This window comes from Erinaceus europaeus, chromosome 21 (assembly GCF_950295315.1).
Source record: "Erinaceus europaeus chromosome 21, mEriEur2.1, whole genome shotgun sequence".
NCBI lineage: Eukaryota > Metazoa > Chordata > Mammalia > Eulipotyphla > Erinaceidae > Erinaceus > Erinaceus europaeus.
In genome coordinates, this window is record NC_080182.1 from 4,703,646 (window position 1) to 4,721,639 (window position 17,994).

The 17,994-nt window shown below is 49.1% G+C and overlaps 1 protein-coding gene across 2 annotated transcripts; it reads right to left on the reverse strand.

Annotated features, from left to right (window-relative positions):
* Positions 1 to 923: 923 nt before the first annotated feature.
* On the reverse strand, positions 924 to 16,919 carry HMCES (5-hydroxymethylcytosine binding, ES cell specific). Of its 2 annotated transcripts, XM_060180305.1 has the most exons (6): positions 16,465 to 16,918; positions 10,833 to 10,976; positions 9,953 to 10,078; positions 8,600 to 8,781; positions 3,212 to 3,404; positions 924 to 1,448 (listed from the first exon to the last, which is right to left on the reverse strand). In XM_060180305.1, exons 1-6 carry the CDS (start codon positions 16,645 to 16,647, stop codon positions 1,215 to 1,217), a joined length of 1,062 nt encoding a protein of 353 aa, XP_060036288.1. In that variant the 5' UTR covers positions 16,648 to 16,918; the 3' UTR covers positions 924 to 1,214. The 2 variants fall into 2 exon arrangements, with proteins under 2 accessions (XP_060036288.1, XP_060036289.1); XM_060180306.1 differs by lacking the exon at positions 9,953 to 10,078 and having other exon boundaries at positions 16,465 to 16,919.
* Positions 16,920 to 17,994: the final 1,075 nt, after the last annotated feature.

The window sequence follows — 17,994 nt, forward strand, 5'->3', positions numbered from 1 at the left end:
CTTTGGGCGGCCCCTGCGGCCCTGCCCATGGCCCTAGATTCTGCGGGGGCCTTCTGGTACTCAACCGGCTGCCCCGCCCGGCCCGGCCCGGCCCGGCCCGGCCCGGCCCGAGAATGCAGGCCCTGGACCCACCTGGTGGGCAGTGCAGGTTTTTGTTTTGTTTTGTTTTGTTTACCGGACAGAGATAGAAATTGAGGCGGTGGATATAGAGAGGGAAAGTGAGAGCCACCTTCACCACTCATGAAGCCTTCCCTTGCAGGTGGGGACCAGGGGCTTGAACCCAGGCCCTCCTGCACTGTGAGGTGTGTGCTTAAGCAGGTGCGCCACCGCCTGGCCCGGGCAGTGCCGTTTTGCCTGCCGTGTGTGTGAGCCACTTTTCTTTTTTTTTAATATATATTTTATTTATTTATTCCCTTTTGTTTCCCTTGTTGTTTTATTGTTATAGCTATTATTATTGTTGTTGTCGTTTTTGGATAGGACAGAGAGAATAGGAGAGAGGAGGGGAAGACAGAGAGGGGGAGAGAAAGACAGACACCTGCAGACCTGCTTCACCGCCTGTGAAGCGACTCCCCTGCAGGTGGGGAGCCGGGGTTCGAACCGGGATCCTTATGCCGGTCCCTGCGCTTTGCGCCACCTGTGCTTAACCCGCTGCGCCGCCGCCCGACTCCCGTGAGCCAGTTTTCACCCCAGCCTCCACTGCACTGGAGGAAGCTTTGGTGCTGTGGTTTCTTTCCATCTCTCTGGAAAAATCAGCCTGGAGTGCTGCAGCCTGAAGATGACAAGGAAAAATTCACCTCAGAGACCCTCAACCTTTTTGTTATTTTGTCCACAGTGAGCCCAGTGCTTGTGACAGAACTCACTGCTAGGACTGATTTCAGGAGAAAGTGGAAGAGCCAGTACTCCCACCAGCAACAGCTTTTAAATGCAGTTTATCAAATATAATTTATTCGGGGAAAAATACAACCCTTTAAGAACTTTTAACTGAAGGATGCAACAGCTGAGCAGAGACGGCCTTCTGCTAATAACTGCAGGGCAGGAAACAGCCACCAGTGTGATTTGGGTGGAACTCTGGTCACAGTCAGGACCGCCATTCTCTCACATCTACAACTGCCAACTAACACTGCGGCCACCTCCCGAGCCAGCCCCCCACCTGATCCTGGCCACCAGCTGCTTTTCATGTGGCAGAGCGGGGCCTGGGTCTTGGTGGGCCTGCCTCACTGGTCGTGAGGCCGCTTGGCCGCCGGCTCCTCCTCCCGCTTCAGCCATCGCTCCAGGAGTCCAGCACTGCCCCTTTTAGTGGGCAGCAGGCTCCTCTGCACAGACTGGCTGGACCACTGGGGCACATCTGCCTCTGCCGCCTTCTGGGCAGTCGGGGGTGCTTCCTTCTTGGGCGACTTTGTGGCCAGCCACTGCAACATCTTCTGACTGCTGCCACTTGCCTTGACCTCCTAGGAGAAAGAGGAGACAGCTCCAACCCCCCAGCTGAAGCTTCTGGGGAAAGGTTGCCTGAGAGGAAGGACAAGAGGTCAGTCGAGGCACTAGGTCCTGAGCCAAGCTTGGAAAATGCTTCCAGGGGCCCCAGTGGAGCCCACGAGTCTTAAGAGAACAGCTGAGTGTGCTCGGCCTGGTAGGTCTTTTGCAGCACTGACATTTCACAGGGAAGTGTGTGGAGCAGAGAGGAGAGAGCTGCTGGGCATTCTAACCGGCACAGAGGATGAAGCGGATGGAATTCAGGGTGTTGGGAAACAGCTGCAAGAGTGTGGCTCTTCCAGGACTAGGACTCAGTCTGAGGCTGAGCTGTTTCTCTTACCCCACAGCCCTCGGACAAGCCTCATCCTGGCCCCACGATGCTGCTCTCTGCTTTCTTTCCACCTGCCAGCCTGAGCCTGAACTGAAGGTTCTGAATTCACAGAATGCCCCCACTCGAGAATGTGAATTCTTCTGGAGGGAGATCATGTGGGGCTGCAGCAGAGTCTCTATATACAAGGTATCAAGTTACGTCTTTTTAGAGACAGCTAGTGGAAAAGTCTGCAGAGAACTGAGAGGAAAGGAAAAAAGACGCTGACTTTGGGTGTGGAAAATGGGTAGGGAGCTGTTGTTGCCGTGTCCTGCCTGTCCTTGGCAGACGCAGAGCCAGGTCCTACTTCTCCCTAAATAACTCCAGAGCCAGCTTTTTGCTCCGGAACTTCCTTCTCCACTGCAGACCTTCTGTCTGTGCACCTTCTTTTCAAAACCTATTTTCTGGATTCCCGCCAACTCTGTGACGTTAAACTTCATGGCAGAAGTATATCTCCTCCCTACCCCCCACCCCTTTCCTCTAAGGATCTGTAGTTGAGGAAGCAGAGGTCTGGGGGGAAAAAAACCAAAAAACAAAAAAAGAAATAGTATTGCTGGTTGCACAAAAAACAAACACCCGTTTACGGGCTCCTTCATCTTTCTCACAACAACCCTCTAGAGTAGATATCCTTGAATTTGCTTTAACAGACTTACCAAGAGCCTTGTGAATGACACCAAAGCTCAAGTCCAGCACTGCGTGTGACTGCAGGTCTGCACAGGTTCCAGCCCTTTCCAAAATCTTCTTTTTTTGCCTTCTCTCTGTCTCTCTCCCTCTCTATCACCCCCTTCCTTCTCAATTTCTGGCTGTCTCTATCCAATAAATAAAGATTAAAAAAAAGCCTACTGCTCCTGGAGGCCATTTTTTCGCCTTTTGTTGCCATTGTTGTTTATCTTATTGTTGTTATTGCCGTTGTTGTTGGATGTGACAAAGAAATCCAGAGAGGAGGGGAAGACAGAGAGGGGGAGAGAAGACAGACACCTGCAGACCTGCTTCACCACTTTGTGAAGTGACCCCCCTGCAGGTGGGGAGCTGGGGGCTCGAACTGGGACCCTTAAGCTGGTCCTTGCAAAGCTTCACACCACGTGCACTTAACCGCTGTGCTACCACCCAGCCCCAACATTTTGTTTTTATTTTGTTTTACCAGAGCACTGTTCAGCTCTGGTTCATGGTGGTGTGGGAGCCTCAGGCATGAGAATCTCTTTACATAACCATTATGCTTTCTACCCCCACCCTCCAGCCCTTACATTTTGAGAGTTATTCTGCTCACACAGCACAGGAGTTGTGGTGTGTTAGAGCTCTGACTGAAATGATAAGAAGCTCTATTCACAGAAGACAGTAACTCCAGAGGGACTGACTGTCACAGCCAGCTCCTACCTTTTTGACCAGTAAGTGGACAGGGGTCAGGCACTCTGGAGTGTTGTTTCGAGAGTTATTCACCACAGTAGAGACAGGGTGGAAGGTGATATTCTCGATGGGGTGGATTAACTTGAGGGCTTCCTGTGTTGAGACCTCCCCAAAGTTGAGCCACTTAGCGACCGCCTCCTCTCCATCCAGTATGGCAGGCATCCTGGCCAGAGGTGTCCAGGCATGGTTCGGGAAAGGCGGAATGAAGAGAAGGAGGAGGGAGAGATGTTAGTCAGCTGACAGCAGACGTCCTCCCCTCCGTCTCTGCCTCACAGGGTGAGGGGCCAGGTGCTCTGAGCACAGCTTGATATGGTGCGAAGTCCACACCCAGAGACACAACTCACGGTCTGGGGACAGAGACACTGACTAGTTCTGTGTTTGATTCTGTGACCACAGCAAACCGCACCCTGCTGAACAGAATGTCGTAGTGCTGCACAAATGTAAGTGTACACACACACACACACACACACACACACACACACACACACACCTATCTTGGCTCACCACATACTAATCTGTTTGCATTTGTGAGCTTTTTTTTTTTTATATATATTTAAATATCCACTTAACATCTCTAGCATGTCTTAAGTTCCTAGCTCAAGATATAATAATCAGTACATTGCCAGTGGGAAACTGTTTTAAAGATTTCTTTTAATATTTATTTATTCCCTTTTGTTGCCTTTTTTAAAAATTTGTTGTAGTTATTGTTGTTGTTGTTGAATAGGAGAGAAATGGAGACAGGAAGGGAAGACAGGGAGAGAGAGAGATAAGACAGCTGCAGACGGGGAGCTGGGGGCTTGAACCAGGATCCTTACTCCGGTTCTTGTGCTTTGTGCCACCTGCGCTTAATCCACCGCGCTACCGCCTGACTCCCCAGTGGGAAACTTTTTAAGATTTTATTATTTATTGGATAGAGACAGAAATTGAGGGAAGGAGGAGCTAGGGAGAAAGAGAGACACCTGTAGGCTATCTGTTGGTGCACCTAGTTGAGTACGCATGTTACAATGAACAAGGACTCAGGTTTGAGACCCTGGTCCCCACCTGCAGAGTGTAAGCTTCACAAGTAGTGAAGCAGTGCTGCAGGTGTCTGGCTGTCATTCTACCTCCTCCTTTCCTCTTAATCTCTGGCTGTCTATAAAATAAGTACAGAGAGCATGTGGACTGGCGTAAGGAATCCGGTTCGAGCCCCTGGCTCCCCACCTGCAGGGGGAGTCTCTTCACAGGTGGTGAAGCAGGTCTGCAGGTGTCTGTCTTTCTCTCCCCCTCTCTGTCTTCCCCTCCTCTCTCCATTTCTCTCTGTCCTGTCCAACAATGACAACAACAATAATAAGTACAACAATAAAACAAGGCTAAGAGAAGGGAAAAATAAATCTTTATAAATAAATACGGATAATAGAGAATAATAATAATAAAGACACATGCAGCACTGCCTCACCACTCATAAAGCTTCTCCCCTGCAGATAGGGAGCAGAAGATTGGATCTGGGTCCTTGCCCACTGTAATGTGTGTGCTAAACTAGGTACACCACTGCCTGGCCCCTTGGAATAAGTACTGAAAAGCTTGCAGTGATGAAGTAGCATGAAAATCAAACATGAATATTCCTGAGTAACAGCCATAAAGGAGTAGACATGAGTGATAAACAGAATGTCTATGGGAGGAATAACTCTAAGAAGTGTGGAGTCAATGCCAACCAGGCCTAAAGAAAGAGAATTACGGGAGTCGGGCGGTAGCGCAGCGGGCTAAGCGCAGGTGGCGCAAAGCACAAGGACCGGCATGAGGATCCCTGTTTGAACCCCGGCTCCCCACCTGCAGGGGAGTCGCTTCACAGGCGGTGAAGCAGGTCTGACCTGCAGGTGTCTATCTTTCTCTCCTCCTCTCTGTCTTCCCCTCCTCTCTCCATTTCTCTCTGTCCTATCCAACAACGACAACAACAATAATAACTACAACAATAAAACAACAAGGGCAACAAAAGGGAATAAATAAATAAATAAAATAAATATTTTAAAAAATTAAAAAAAAAAAAAAAGAAAGAATTACAGATGGGGAGGTGGTTCAGTGGACAGAGTTGGACTCTCAAGCATGAGGTCCTGAGTTCGATGCCCAGTATCAGTGATGCTCTGGTTTTCTCCTTGTCTATCTCTCATAAATAAATAGGTTTTCAAAAATATTGTTGTGTGGTCCGGGAGGTGGCGCAGTGGATAAAGCATTGGATTCTCAACCATGAGGTCCTGAGTTCGATCCCTGGCAGCACATGTACCAGAGTGATGTCTGGTTCCTTCTCTCCTCTCTCTCTCTCATGAATAAATAAATAATTAAAAATATATATTGTTGGGAGTCGGGCGGTAGCACAGCGGGTTAAGCGCAGGTGGCGCAAAGCACAAGGACCGGCATAAGGATCCCGGTTCGAACCCCGGCTCCCCACCTGCAGGGGAGTCGCTTCACAGGCGGTGAAGCAGGTCTGCAGGTGTCTGTCTTTCTCTCCTCCTCTCTGTCTTCCCCTCCTCTCTCCATTTCTCTCTGTCCTATCCAACAACAACGAGATCAACAACAACTACAACAATAAAACAACAAGGGCAACAAAAGGGAATAAATAAATAAATAAATATTTTTAAAAAATATATTGTTGTTATTAAATAGAGACAGAAATTGAGAGGGGAGGAGGATATAGAGAGGGAGACGCCTGCAGCTCTGCTTCACCACTCGTGAAGCTTTCCCCCTGCAGCTGGGGACTAGGGGCTTGAACCTGGGTTCCTTTGTGCACTGTAATGTGAGCACTTAACCAGGTCCACCACTAGCTGCCCCCATGGATATTTTTAAACAACTAGAAGTCCAGGGCCAGGAAACAGCTCACCTGGTAGAGCACACACCTATCTGTGTGTGAGGTCCTGAGTTCAGGCTCCAGCACCACATGGGAGCAGTGTGGACAACACTGAGGGAGCTCCATGGAGGGCGGAGTAGTGCTGTGATGTCCCACCTCCATTCACTCAGAATGAAGAATCGCGACCCGGGAAGCTGCTACATGGCATTGCACGAGCACGAGTTCCTGAGGTCATTCTTCTGCATCCAGAGCTCTTGAGTGCTGCCACTGAGTTCCTGTGTGATGCTGGGGTCCGAATCCAAGGCCACACAGGACAAGACATGGGTCTACTGAATGAACTATCTCTCAGCTCCAAAGGGAGCTAGGTGCCTTCTCTTTCTTCCTTTCGATTTTTAAATGTTTTTATTAAATAGAGACAGGGCGGGGGTAGATAGCAAATGGTTATGCAAAGAGACTCATGTCTGAGATTCCAAAGTCCCAGGTTCAGGCCCCTGCACCACTATAAGCCATAAGCCAGAGCTGAGTAGTGCTCTGGTAAAAAAAAAAAAAAAAAAGAAAAAAGAAAAAGAAAAGAAAAGAAAAGAAATTGGGTGGGGGGAGAAACAGAGGGACAGCTGCAACACTACTTCACCACTTGTGAAAACTTCCCCCTGCAGGCGAAGACCAGGGGCTTGGACCCAGGTCCTTGAGCACTGTAACGTGTGCGCTCAACCAGGTGCGCAACTACTCGGTCCCCCAGATGTATTTATTTATGACAGAACCAGAGCATCATTCTGGCACAGGTGATGCCAGGGATTGAACTCTGGACCTCATGTTTGCAAGTCTACTATTTTATCCACTGTCAGCTCCCAGGCCACTCTCTGTTTATTTATCAAGTCAAGGCAACCAGAACATCATTCTGTAATCTGTGGTACTGAACTTGAACTCAAGACCTCATGTATGCAAGCCCTGCCCTCAACCACTGAGCGATATTCTCAGCCAGGATTCCTAGTTTTTTTTTTTAATACTTTATTTATTTATTAATGAGAAAGATAGGAGAGAAAGAACCAGACATCACTCTGGCACATGTGCTTCTGGGGATTGAACTTAGAACCTCATGCTTGTGAGTCCAAAGCCTTATCACTACGCCACCTCCTGGACCACGGATTCCTAGTTTTTAATGTGTTGCTAAACTTTTATTTCTTTATTGGGGAATTAATGATTTACATTCAACAGTAATGTGTTGCTGAACTGTTAAATACTGTTCCCACAGCTAGTAGCTGGCCAGAGAGCGCACCTGGACGGTACACCGCTGTGCCATGCACTCGACCCAGGTTTCAGCTGGACAGCCACTGCACGGGAAAGCAGCTCTGCTGCTGTGGTGCCTCGGGCACATGAGTCCAGTGTTCTACCAGCTAAGGTCTTCCTTTTCTCACTCTTGTCTCGTTTCCATCTTAAAAATAGGCCTGGGGGAGTCGGGCAGTAGCGCAGCGGGTTAAGCATATGTGGCACAGGGAGTCGGGCTGTAGCGCAGCAGGTTAAGCGCAGGTGGTGCAAAGCACAAGGACCAGCATAAGGATCCCGGTTCGAACCCCGGCTCCCCACCTGCAGGGGAGTCGCTTCACAGGCGGTGAAGCAGGTCTACAGGTCTATCTTTCTCTCCTCCTCTCTGTCTTCCCCTCCTCTCTCCATTTCTCTCTGTCCTATCCAACAACGACAACAACAATAATAACTACAACAATAAAACAACAAGGGCAACAAAAGGGAATAAATAAAATAAAATTTAAAAATAAAAAGCATATGTGGCACAAAGCACAAGGGATGCTGACTGGAGCCCCCTGGCTCCTCACCTGCAGGGGAGTCGCTTCATAAGCGGTGAAGCAGGTCTGCAGGTATCTGTCTGTCTCTCCTCCTCTCTCCATTTCTCTCTGTCCTATCCAACAATGACAACATCAGTAACATCAACAATAATAACTACAACAATAATAAAAAAGGGCAACAAAAGGAAAAATAAATAAATATTAAAAACAAAAAGGCCTGGAGCACCGAGGCCCTTAAAACTACCTCAGAAACAGGGCTGGAAAAGCAGCTGGGGAAGCGGCTCAACTAGTAGAGCAGTGCTCTGGCTTCTCTTTCTTTTTCTTTCTTTTTATTTTATTTATTTCCTCTTTTGTTGCCCTTGTTTTATATTGTTGTTACAGTTATTGTTGTTATTGATGTCATTGTTGGATAGGACAGAGAGAAATGGAGAGAGGAGGAGAAGACAGAGAGGGGGAGAGAAAGATAGATACCTGCAGATCTGCTTTACTGCCTGTGAAGCGACTCCCCTGCTGGTGGGGAGCCAGGGGCTCGAACCGGGATCCCTACACTGGTCCTTGCGCTTTGCGCCAGGTGCGCTTAACCCACTATGCTACTGCCCGACTTCCCTGGCTTCTCTTTCTCTTTTGGATAAACTCTCTCTACTCATATGAAATAAAATAAAACCTTTATTTTAGGCAAAGAGACAAACTCCATACCCCCTACCCAGAATTCTTCCAGAGCCGGGAACAAGTGAGACTTGCCTGGGGTGGATGTCGGTCAAGCCTTTGCAGGAGTCCACTGTGATGATGGTGTAAGAGTACAGACGCTCTCCTCCCTCTGGGGGCTCCCAGCAGTTGAAGATACCAGCCATGGTCAGCAGCCGCCAGTTATCCCAGACTTTCTCCCAGTCCTCAGGACTGTACGCAGCGCTGAGGCTCTCCGACTGCAAGCACAAGACATGGGCACCTGAGGTCCCCGGCAGCTCCCCTCTGCACATAGGTGGGCAGGCACCACTGCAGAGGGCCGTCTCAGAAGCAATCCAGCCCTTACCCCAGAGGAGAGGTAGAACAGTGAATAAAGTGTTAGGCTCCCAAGAGTAAAGTCCTGAGTTCAGTTCCTGGCATTCCAAGTGCCAGGGTGATGCTCTGGTATCTCTCTCTTCCTCTCGATCATGAATTAATCAATCTTTTAGAAGAAATTCACCCTGTGCCATATATATGTATTTAAAAAATTTTTATCTTTCTTTATTGGATAGAGACAGCCAGAAGTTGAGAGGAAAGGGGAGAGAGAGAGGGAGAGAGACACAGAGAGACACCTACAGCCCTGCCTCACCACTTGCAAAGCTTTCTCCCTGCAGGTGGAAGCCAGGGGCTCCAACCCAGGACCTTGCACATTGTAACGTGTGCTCAACAAGGCGCACCACCACAGCTAAAGAAACCACTACCCAAACCAAGGGACCCCTCACAGAATGGGAGAAGATCTTTACATGCCATACATCAGACAAGAAGCTAATAACCAGAATATATAAAGAACTTGCAAATCTCAACAACAAGACAACAGATAACCCCATCCAAAAATGGGGGAAAGACATGGACAGAATATTCACCACAGTAGAGATCCAAAAGGCCAAGAAACACATGAAAAAATGCTCCAAGTCCCTGGGTCCTTGTACATGACCAAGTGTTCACCATACCCAATAAGCCATCTCTTAGCCATTAAGAAAAAAATGGGGGGAGTTGGGCAGTAGCGCAGCGGATTAAGTGCACATGGTATGAAGCACAAGGACCAGCTTAAGGATCCCAATTCGAGTCTCCAGCTCCCCACCTGTAGAGGAGTCTCTTCACAGGGGAGTCTCTTCTGCAGGTGTCTATCTTTCTCTCCCCGTCTTCCCCTCCTCTCTCCATTTCTCTCTGTACTATCTAACGGTGACATCAATAATAACAATAACTACAACAACAATAAAAAAGGGAAACAAAAGGGAAAATAAATAAATTAAAAAAAATTTTTTAAGGAGATCAGTAAAAATTCTCCAAGGGAAGAAAACAACTTCCTTCTTTGTATTAGTCTCTTTCCAAGTCTTCTCTGAGAATCTACTTTGAGTGGCATGCTGATACCTTTTCTGTCTTGTTCTGAGGGAAGTAGATGAAGTATGGCTGCCTCTGGCTTGAGAGCTGACACCGCTGCCACTCGTAGAATCCATCCGCTAAAACGACACAGCGTCTGCCCATCCCCAGAGGCACCTGAGGGAACACATGAGCAAGATGTGGTCTTGGTGACAGAATCATGTCTTCTGGACTTGTGTTCAAAATCTCAGGTCTACCTTACAGCAGTTATTTAAATTCTCTGTACCTCATTTTTCTTAGGTCACAACTCACATAGATACAGAAAGAGTAAACCGTGTTCCTGACAGCTTTCACACTCTGGTCTCCAAAGCTGGCGTCCCAATAAGCCAGGGTCCCAGCACTCACACCCCCAGCCTGGTTTTGGGCTGTCTGTCTGTAAATAACAGAACATTCTACAAGTGAGGTTGTGTGACCTCCAAGGTCAGGTCACACAGCCTGGCAGCTTCTATCCTGCTTTTCTTGGCTAACAAGCCCTAGAATAAACTAGACACTTGATCAGAAGCACTCAAGCTCTCAACTTTTCTCCATGTCAGTTGGGATGTCAGACTTGTGAGTGAAGACGTCAGCGTGCTTGGACACCTGGCTCCAACTACATGAGACCCTCCAAATGAAAACTGAGCAGTGGGGTTCAGCAGCCCACAGGGCAGGAGAGCTAAGCATGAACTGTTTTGTTCTAGACCACTGTGCTCTGGCTTGCCACACAGCAAAGCAGCATTCATTACTAACAACTAGGAACACGCTTTGGCACGCTGAGGTTTTTCTGAAGAACTGTACTTTCTGCTCATGTAGCTAAGGCACTAGTAGCAGTGCTTGATCTTTTTCTCTTAGGAGAAGAACAGAGCATGTGTTTTTTGCCTAGGCTATAACCTACCTTGAAGGATCGCTTCTCCAGCATGGTATCACTCCGACAGTTGCTAGTGTTGAATTGCAGCTTGGAGAGGTCACTTTCTTTGAACCAAGATGGAACCAGGCCCCATCGCATGGGAGCGATGATGCGCTCCGAGGAGTCCGCACCCTGCCATGGAGTACAGTTGAGAGCCATGAGATCAGTGACATTTACAACACCAAACTTAGCACATGCGTCATCTTACTGTAAATATCAAAAGACACAGATGCAGACAAGATTATTAACAGGGAAGTTCTAAAAAAAAAAATTTAATTCTGTAGTTTTTTAAAAAATTAATTTATTGGGAGTCGGGCGGTAGTGCAGCGGGTTAAGCGCAGGTGGCTCAAAGCACAAGGACCGGCGTAAAGATCCCGGTTCGAGCCCCCGGCTCCCCACCTGCAGGGGAGTCGCTTCACAGGCGGTGAAGCAGGTCTGCAGGTGTCTCTCTTTCTCTCCCCCTCTTCTCTCCATTTCTCTCTGTCCCATTCAACAATGACAACATCAATAACAATAACAACAATAAAACAAGGGCATCAAAAAGGAATAAATAAATATTTAAAATAATTAATTATTGGATAGAAACAGAGAGAAATTGAAAGGGAGGGAGAGATACAGAAGGAAAGAGACAAACACCTGCAGCCCTGCTTCACCACTCATGAAGCTTTCCCCCTGCAGGTGGAGACCAGGGACTTGAACCTGGGTCCTTGTGTACTGTAATGTAAGTGCTTAACCAGAAGTGCCACTGCCTAGCCCCAGAAAGCAGTTTTTTTTTTTTTTTAATTTTTATTATTTATTTTCCCTTTTGTTGCCCTTGTAGTTTTGTTGTTGTAGTAGTTATTGTTGTTGTTGTTGATGATGTCGTCATTGTTGGATAGGACAGAGAGAAATGGAGAGAGGAGGGGAAGACAGAGAGGGGGAGAGAAAGAGACACCTGCAGACCTGCTTCATTGCTTATGAAGCGACTCCCCTGCAGGTGGGGAGCCAGGGCTCGAACCAGGATCCTTACGCCGGTCCTTGTGCTTCGTGCCATATGCGCTTAACCCGCTGCGCCACCGCCCGACCCCCCAGAAAGCAGTTTTTTTTTCCTCCAGGGTTATTGCTGGGCTCGGTGCCTGCACCATGAATCCACCGCTCCTGGAGGCCATTTTCCCCCTTTTTGTTGCCCTAGTTGTTGCAGCCTCGTTGCGGTTATTATTGCCATTGTTGACGTTGCTTTGTTGTTGGATAGGACAGAGAGAAATGGAGAGAGGAGGGGAAGACAGAGAGAGAGGGGAGAGAAAGATAGACACCTGCAGACCTGCTTCACCGCCTGTGAAGCGACTCCCCTGCAGGTGGGGAGCCAGGGGCCAGAAAGCAGTTTTTATAAATCATCTTTCAGAACTAAATGTTCCAGGGCCAGGTGGTAGTGCACCTGGTTGAGTGCACATATTACAATGCACAAGGACCCAAGTTCGAGCCCCTGGTCCCCACCTGCGGGGGAAAAGCTTTGCAAGTGGTGAAGCAGGGCTGCACGTGTCTCTCTCTCTCTCTCTCCCTCTCTATCACCCCCTTCCCTCTTGATTTCTGGCTGTCTCCATCCAATAAAGATAACAATAAATAAATAGAATTAAATGTGCATTCCCAGCAGAACTCCTTGCCAAAAACAAACAAGAAGGAAGAAAAGGAACATCACACAGTGACCAAGGAATTGATTTCCCATCAGAAAACCTGTGTGGGGGTGGGAGGGTTGGGGGTTGGTCTAGACAGCATAATGGTTATGCTAAGAGACTCTCATGCCTTAGGCTCCAAAGTTCCAGGTTCAATCCCTCATACCACCATAAACCAGAGCTGAGCAGTGCTGTGGTAGAATAAATATACTAATAAATAAATAATTAGAATTGCAAGATAATACTCTTAACTCTGAAGTTTTCGATGTGGGGCTATTTTGATACCCAAGATCACCACCACCTGAAGGGGAAAGAGGGGAGGCTACTACTGGCACAAAGCCCGTACTTTTGGGACCATCATAATTTTGGTTGTTATGATCTGATACTGGCATCTAGTGGGCAGAGGCTAGTGATGCAGCTAACAGTCTACAATGGACCTAGCCACTTCCCACAACAAATTATCCCAACCAAAATGTCAACTGGAACAAATTCCATGATCACCTGCAACTCATGTGTTCACTGGGTAAGTATACACCAAACTCAAACGTGAGGCAGTCCCCTTCTGGGAACGAAGATTACAAACCGATCACGCAACCACAATATTTAAAATGTTGCTCGGTTTTAGTCACCTTTTCCGCTACCCATTTGGACTTGTGGCCAGAACAGCTGGTAGCACTGAGGTAGATCAATGAAACAGGAAGCAATTTGCCTAGCAGCGGTTTCAGACGCAAATGTGGCAGCTATGCATGTGTGGTGGCCGTTGATGACATGAGTTATATTTATTTCAAATAACGTGCTCCGTATAATGTAGGAAAAAAGTCTTGATAGTCTATGACAGGGGTGTAATCAACTTTTGTTGTTGCTGTTATCTTCTGATGGAGACAGAGATGCAGGAAGGCAGAGAGAGAGTGAGAAAGAGACCACAGCACTGAAGCTTCCTTCAATGTGGTGGGGCTAGGCTTCAACCTGAGTCGTGCATATGGCAAAGCAGCGCGCTATCCAAGTGAGCTATTCTGCCAGTCTCGTAATCAGCTTTCTAAAGTGGTCATGGGAAAATAGAACGTAAGTACAGGGTGGAGACAAGCATGATTAGCAAAAACACAGCAAGGTCCTGGAGGTGGCCCAGTAGCTAGAATGATGGACGCTCACGCATGAGGCCCTGAGTTTGATCCCTGGCATCGCATTTGCTAGAGTGAGGCTCAGTTTCTCGGTCTCCATAATTAAGAACTTTACAGTTTTAAAAAGGGGTTGGGCAGTGGCCACCCTATTGAGCAGAGGGACCTAAGTTTAAATTTCTGGTCCTGGTCCCCACCTGTGTATGTGTTTTGGGGGGTGGGTGGGGGAACCACACACACATGATCCTCAAGCAATGAAGCGATGCTGTAGGTGTCTTTCTCTACCTCTTCCCTTCCTCTCAATTTCTTTTTGCCTCTATCTAAAAAGGGGAAGGTGCCTCGTTAACGCAGTAGGTAGCGCTTCAGTCTCATAAAAAGAAGGGGAGAGGGTGGCCATTTGGAGCAGTGGAGTCACTGTGCCGGTACAGAGCTCTAGCGATAACCTTGTGGCAATAAAAAAATAAAGTAAGGGGGCTGGGTGGTGGCATAACTGGTTACGAGTACCATTACCAAGTGCAAGGACCCGACGGGAGCCCTGCTCCTCACCTGCAGCGAGGATGCTTCATGAGTGCTGAAGCAGGTCTGCAGGTGTCTCTGTTTCTCCCTGTCTCCTCTCCCCTCTCAATTTCTCTCTATTCTATGTAGTAAAATAGAAAACAAAGGGAGAGAGAGAAAAAAAAAAAAAAGGAAAAATAGGCTGCTGGGATTGGTGGATTCATAGTGCAGGCACCGAGCCCCAGGCCCTGGTGGAATAAATTGTTTAAAGAAATGAAGAAGCTGGGAGTAGGGCAGTAGCGCAGTGCCTTAAGAGCAGGTGGTGCGAAGCGCAAGGACCAGCATAAGGATCCCAGTTTGAGCCCCCGGCTCCCCACCTGCAGGGGAGTCGCTTCACAGGTGGTGAAGCAGGTCTGCAGGTGTCTGTCTTTCTCTCCCCTCTCTGTCTTCCCCTCCTCTCTCCATTTCTCTCTGTCCTATCCAACAACAACAACATCAATAACAACAATAATAAATACAACAGAACAAGGGCAACAAAAGGGAAAATAAATATAAAAAATTTAAAAAAATGAAGAAGCTTTTTTTTTTTTTACTTCTCAGCTCTGGTTTATGGCGGTTTGGGGGATTGAACTTGAAACTTTGGAGCCTCAGGCATGAGTCTCTTTGCATAAGCATTATGAAGCATTTTTATTATACTGTGCAAGTGGATGTATGTGTATGTACACTACACTACAGAAGTAAATACTATAAACACAATGAATATCACGAAAACAACCAAAGTACATCTGCTTTTAGCTTCAGTAAGAAACAAACCTAAAATCTGGAAAGCACAGCTGAAAGAATCCAAACTCCAAATATTCAAATCATTTCTGCACTAGGTCACGAGATTCTGATTCAGCCCTTCTGGTAAGGGGGCCAAGAAATCTTTATTTATGTAAACATCCAAGTGGTCCCGCTATTGAATGAAAATTGAAAGTTCCTGTCTTACAAGACACAGTCAAGGGCTGGAGAGGCAGCATAACGGGCTATGCAAAAGACTTTCTTGTCTGAGGCTCCTAACTCCCAAATTTAATTCCCAGCACCATCATAAGGCAGATCTGAGCAGTGCTCTGGTCTTTCTCTCTCTCTGCATCTTTCTCACTAAAATAAAGTAATACAAAAATGTCCTAATATAAGGGCTTATATAAATACCACATATATGAAGGCAATTATTGCGGGTGTGTGAGAGAGCTCACCTGGTTCAGTCTTTGATTTACCATGAGCTAGGTTTAAGTGACCCAGCACCACACGGGAGCTCTGTGGATGTTGATTTGGTGCCCAAGTGTCTGTCTCCTTTCTCAAAAATAAATAAATGGGGGAGGAGGGGAAATAGGGCAGGCTGGGGTGGTGGTGGTTAGGTGGGGGGATTGTGCCTGTGTAATGTCCTGAGTCCATTCTCCAGTGCTGGTCAGAAACCAAAGAACAAGATACTAATAAAACTCCTTTCAGTGGCCCCGGAGGTGGTGTGTGCATAGTGTTGGACTCACAACCGTGCGTGAGGTCCTTGGCTTGATCTGATATTCTATGCCAGAACGATGCTTTGGTTCTCTATCAATTAAAAAAAAAAAAATCTAAAAGAGGGGGCCAGGTGGTGGAGCACCTGGTTGAGCGCACAGGTTACAGTGCGCAAGGACGCGGGTTCGAGCCCCCGGCCCCCACCTGCAGGAGGCAAGCTTTGCGAGCGGTGAAGCCGGGCTGCAGGTGTCTGCTATGCCCTTCGCTCTGGACTTCTGGCTGTCTCCCCCAGAAAGAAAGAAAATGTATCGTCCTTCATGGACCTGTATTCTCCCCACCCACCCACCCCAGTCTTTCAGTCTTTTACTTGGGGGCAATACGCCAATTCCAGTTCAGGTTCGACTTGTGTTTTCTTTTCTGATCTTGTTGTTCAACTTCGGCCTGAGAGTGAGACCATCCCATATTCATCCTTCTGTTTCTGACTTATTTTACTCAACATGATTTTTTCAAGGTCCATCCAAGATCGGCTGAAAATGGTGAAGTCAGAAACAGAAGGATGAATATGGGATGATCTCACTCTCAGGCAGAAGTTGAAAAACAAGATCAGAAAAGAAAACACAAGTAGAACCTGAAATGGAATTGGCGTATTGCACCAAAGTAAAAGACTCTGGGGTGGCTGGGTGGGGAGAATACAGGTCCAGGAAGGATGATAAATGACATAGTGGGGGTTGTATTGTTAAATGGGAATCTGGGGAATGCTATGCATGTACAAACTATTGTATTTACTGTTGAATGTAAAACATTAATTCCCCAATAAAGAAATTTTTTAAAAAAAGAAAGACAATTTAAAAATCTCCCCCGAGTTACCTTGTCCAAGTGCAGGCGGGACAGCAGCACCGGGCTGCAGGACTGGGGGCTCTTGTTGTAGGACGGCCGGTACTTGTCGGGGTCCCTCCACTCGGGGACGCGCGGGTGGCCCTGGCGGTCCCGGTAGGCGCAGGCTCGCGACAGCGCGTCTCGGGGCAGGTGACAGGAGGTGCGGCCGCACATGGTCCTCGGCCCGCGGGGAGCAGCGGCTGCGCGGGTCGGGGGTCGGGGGTCGGGGGGTCGGGGGTCGGGGGTCTCTGCAAAGGTCGCCCGGAAGGACCCGCTTCAGGCCTGCCCTGCCCCTCCCACTCCGAGGTGAGCGCGAGAAAGCATTTCCCACGGGCTCGTCCCCCAGGCCGAGGGGCACTGGGGCCTCGCGGAGACGCGGCTCCTTCCTCGGGGCGCCCTCCGCCCCCCCCCCCCCCCCCCCCCCGCTGCACAGCTTCCCGCCTGCTGACCTGCACCGCGCGGATCCGGCCCGGCCGCGGACACACCGCCCCTCCCAGCTCCAGGGGCTCCCCGCCTTGCTAGAGCGGCCCCGCCCCGCCCCTGCCCGCGCAAGCCCCGCCCCCAGCCCGGCCGCGCAAGCCCCGCCCCCAGCCCGGCCCGCGCAAGCCCCGCCCCCAGCCCGGCCGCGCAAGCCCCGCCCCCTGCCCGGCCGCGCAAGCCCCGCCCCCAGCCCGGCCCGCGCAAGCCCCGCCCCCTGCCGCCGCGCAAGCCCCGCCCCCAGCCCGGCCCGCACAAGCCCCGCCCCCAGCCCGGCCCGCACAAGCCCCGCCCCCAGCCCCGCGGTCCCGGAAGTCAGTCGCGCCATGGATCTGAAGCCGCTGCGACCTGTTTCCTCGGAAAGCGCCCCAGGAGGAGGATGGCTTAGGGGCGGGGCGGGGCGGCATCCTCCACCCCTACGTTCTTTCTCTGAGCTCCATTGTCCTGCTCCGTTCTCCTCCACATCCTCGCTTCCCCACGGGGACACCCCCAGTCCCAGCTAGATGCATCCTCGGAGCACAAGTGTGGAGGTGGCGGTGACACCAGGGAGCGCGATGTCTGCTTTGCAGTCCTGCAGGTTGCGCCATGATTTGGGCCGATTTTGCAGACTCATCAGGAAAACACCCAGGGGTCACACAAGTCGCCATCAAACCCCGGTGGGCACCAGATTTTCCAGGCCACTCCCTTCCCCCACCTGAAGAGGCGCATATATATATGCCTCTTATATGCTGCAAACAACTTTTTTTTTTTAAGTAGACATCACAGATATATTTCAGCCACAAAGGTACTGAAACCACCTGGTTTGATTTTAAAAGTGCAGCTGAGGGCACGCAGCGGGTTAATTGCGCGTGGCACCAAGCGCAAGGACTGGCGTAAGGATCCCGGTTCGAGCCCCCAGCCTCGGGCTCCCCACTTGTAGAGTCGCCTCACAGGCTGTGAAGCAGGTCTGAGGTCTCCCCTCCTCTCTCGATTTCTCTCTGTCCTATCCAATCCAACGACAACAACAACAACAATAATAATCACAACAATTATATATAAAAAAAA

Excerpts from the sequence above, each read along its gene's own strand:
- HMCES (XM_060180305.1), bottom strand. The coding sequence starts at position 16,647 with ATGTGCGGCCGCACCTCCTGTCACCTGCCCCGAGACGCGCTGTCGCGA. Across the intron at positions 10,079-10,832 it reads TGGAGAAGCGATCCTTCAAG|GTGCCTCTGGGGATGGGCAG; the intron begins GTAGGTTATAGC and ends GTGTTCCCTCAG. Across the intron at positions 8,782-9,952 it reads CTCAGAACAAGACAGAAAAG|TCGGAGAGCCTCAGCGCTGC; the intron begins GTATCAGCATGC and ends TTGTGCTTGCAG.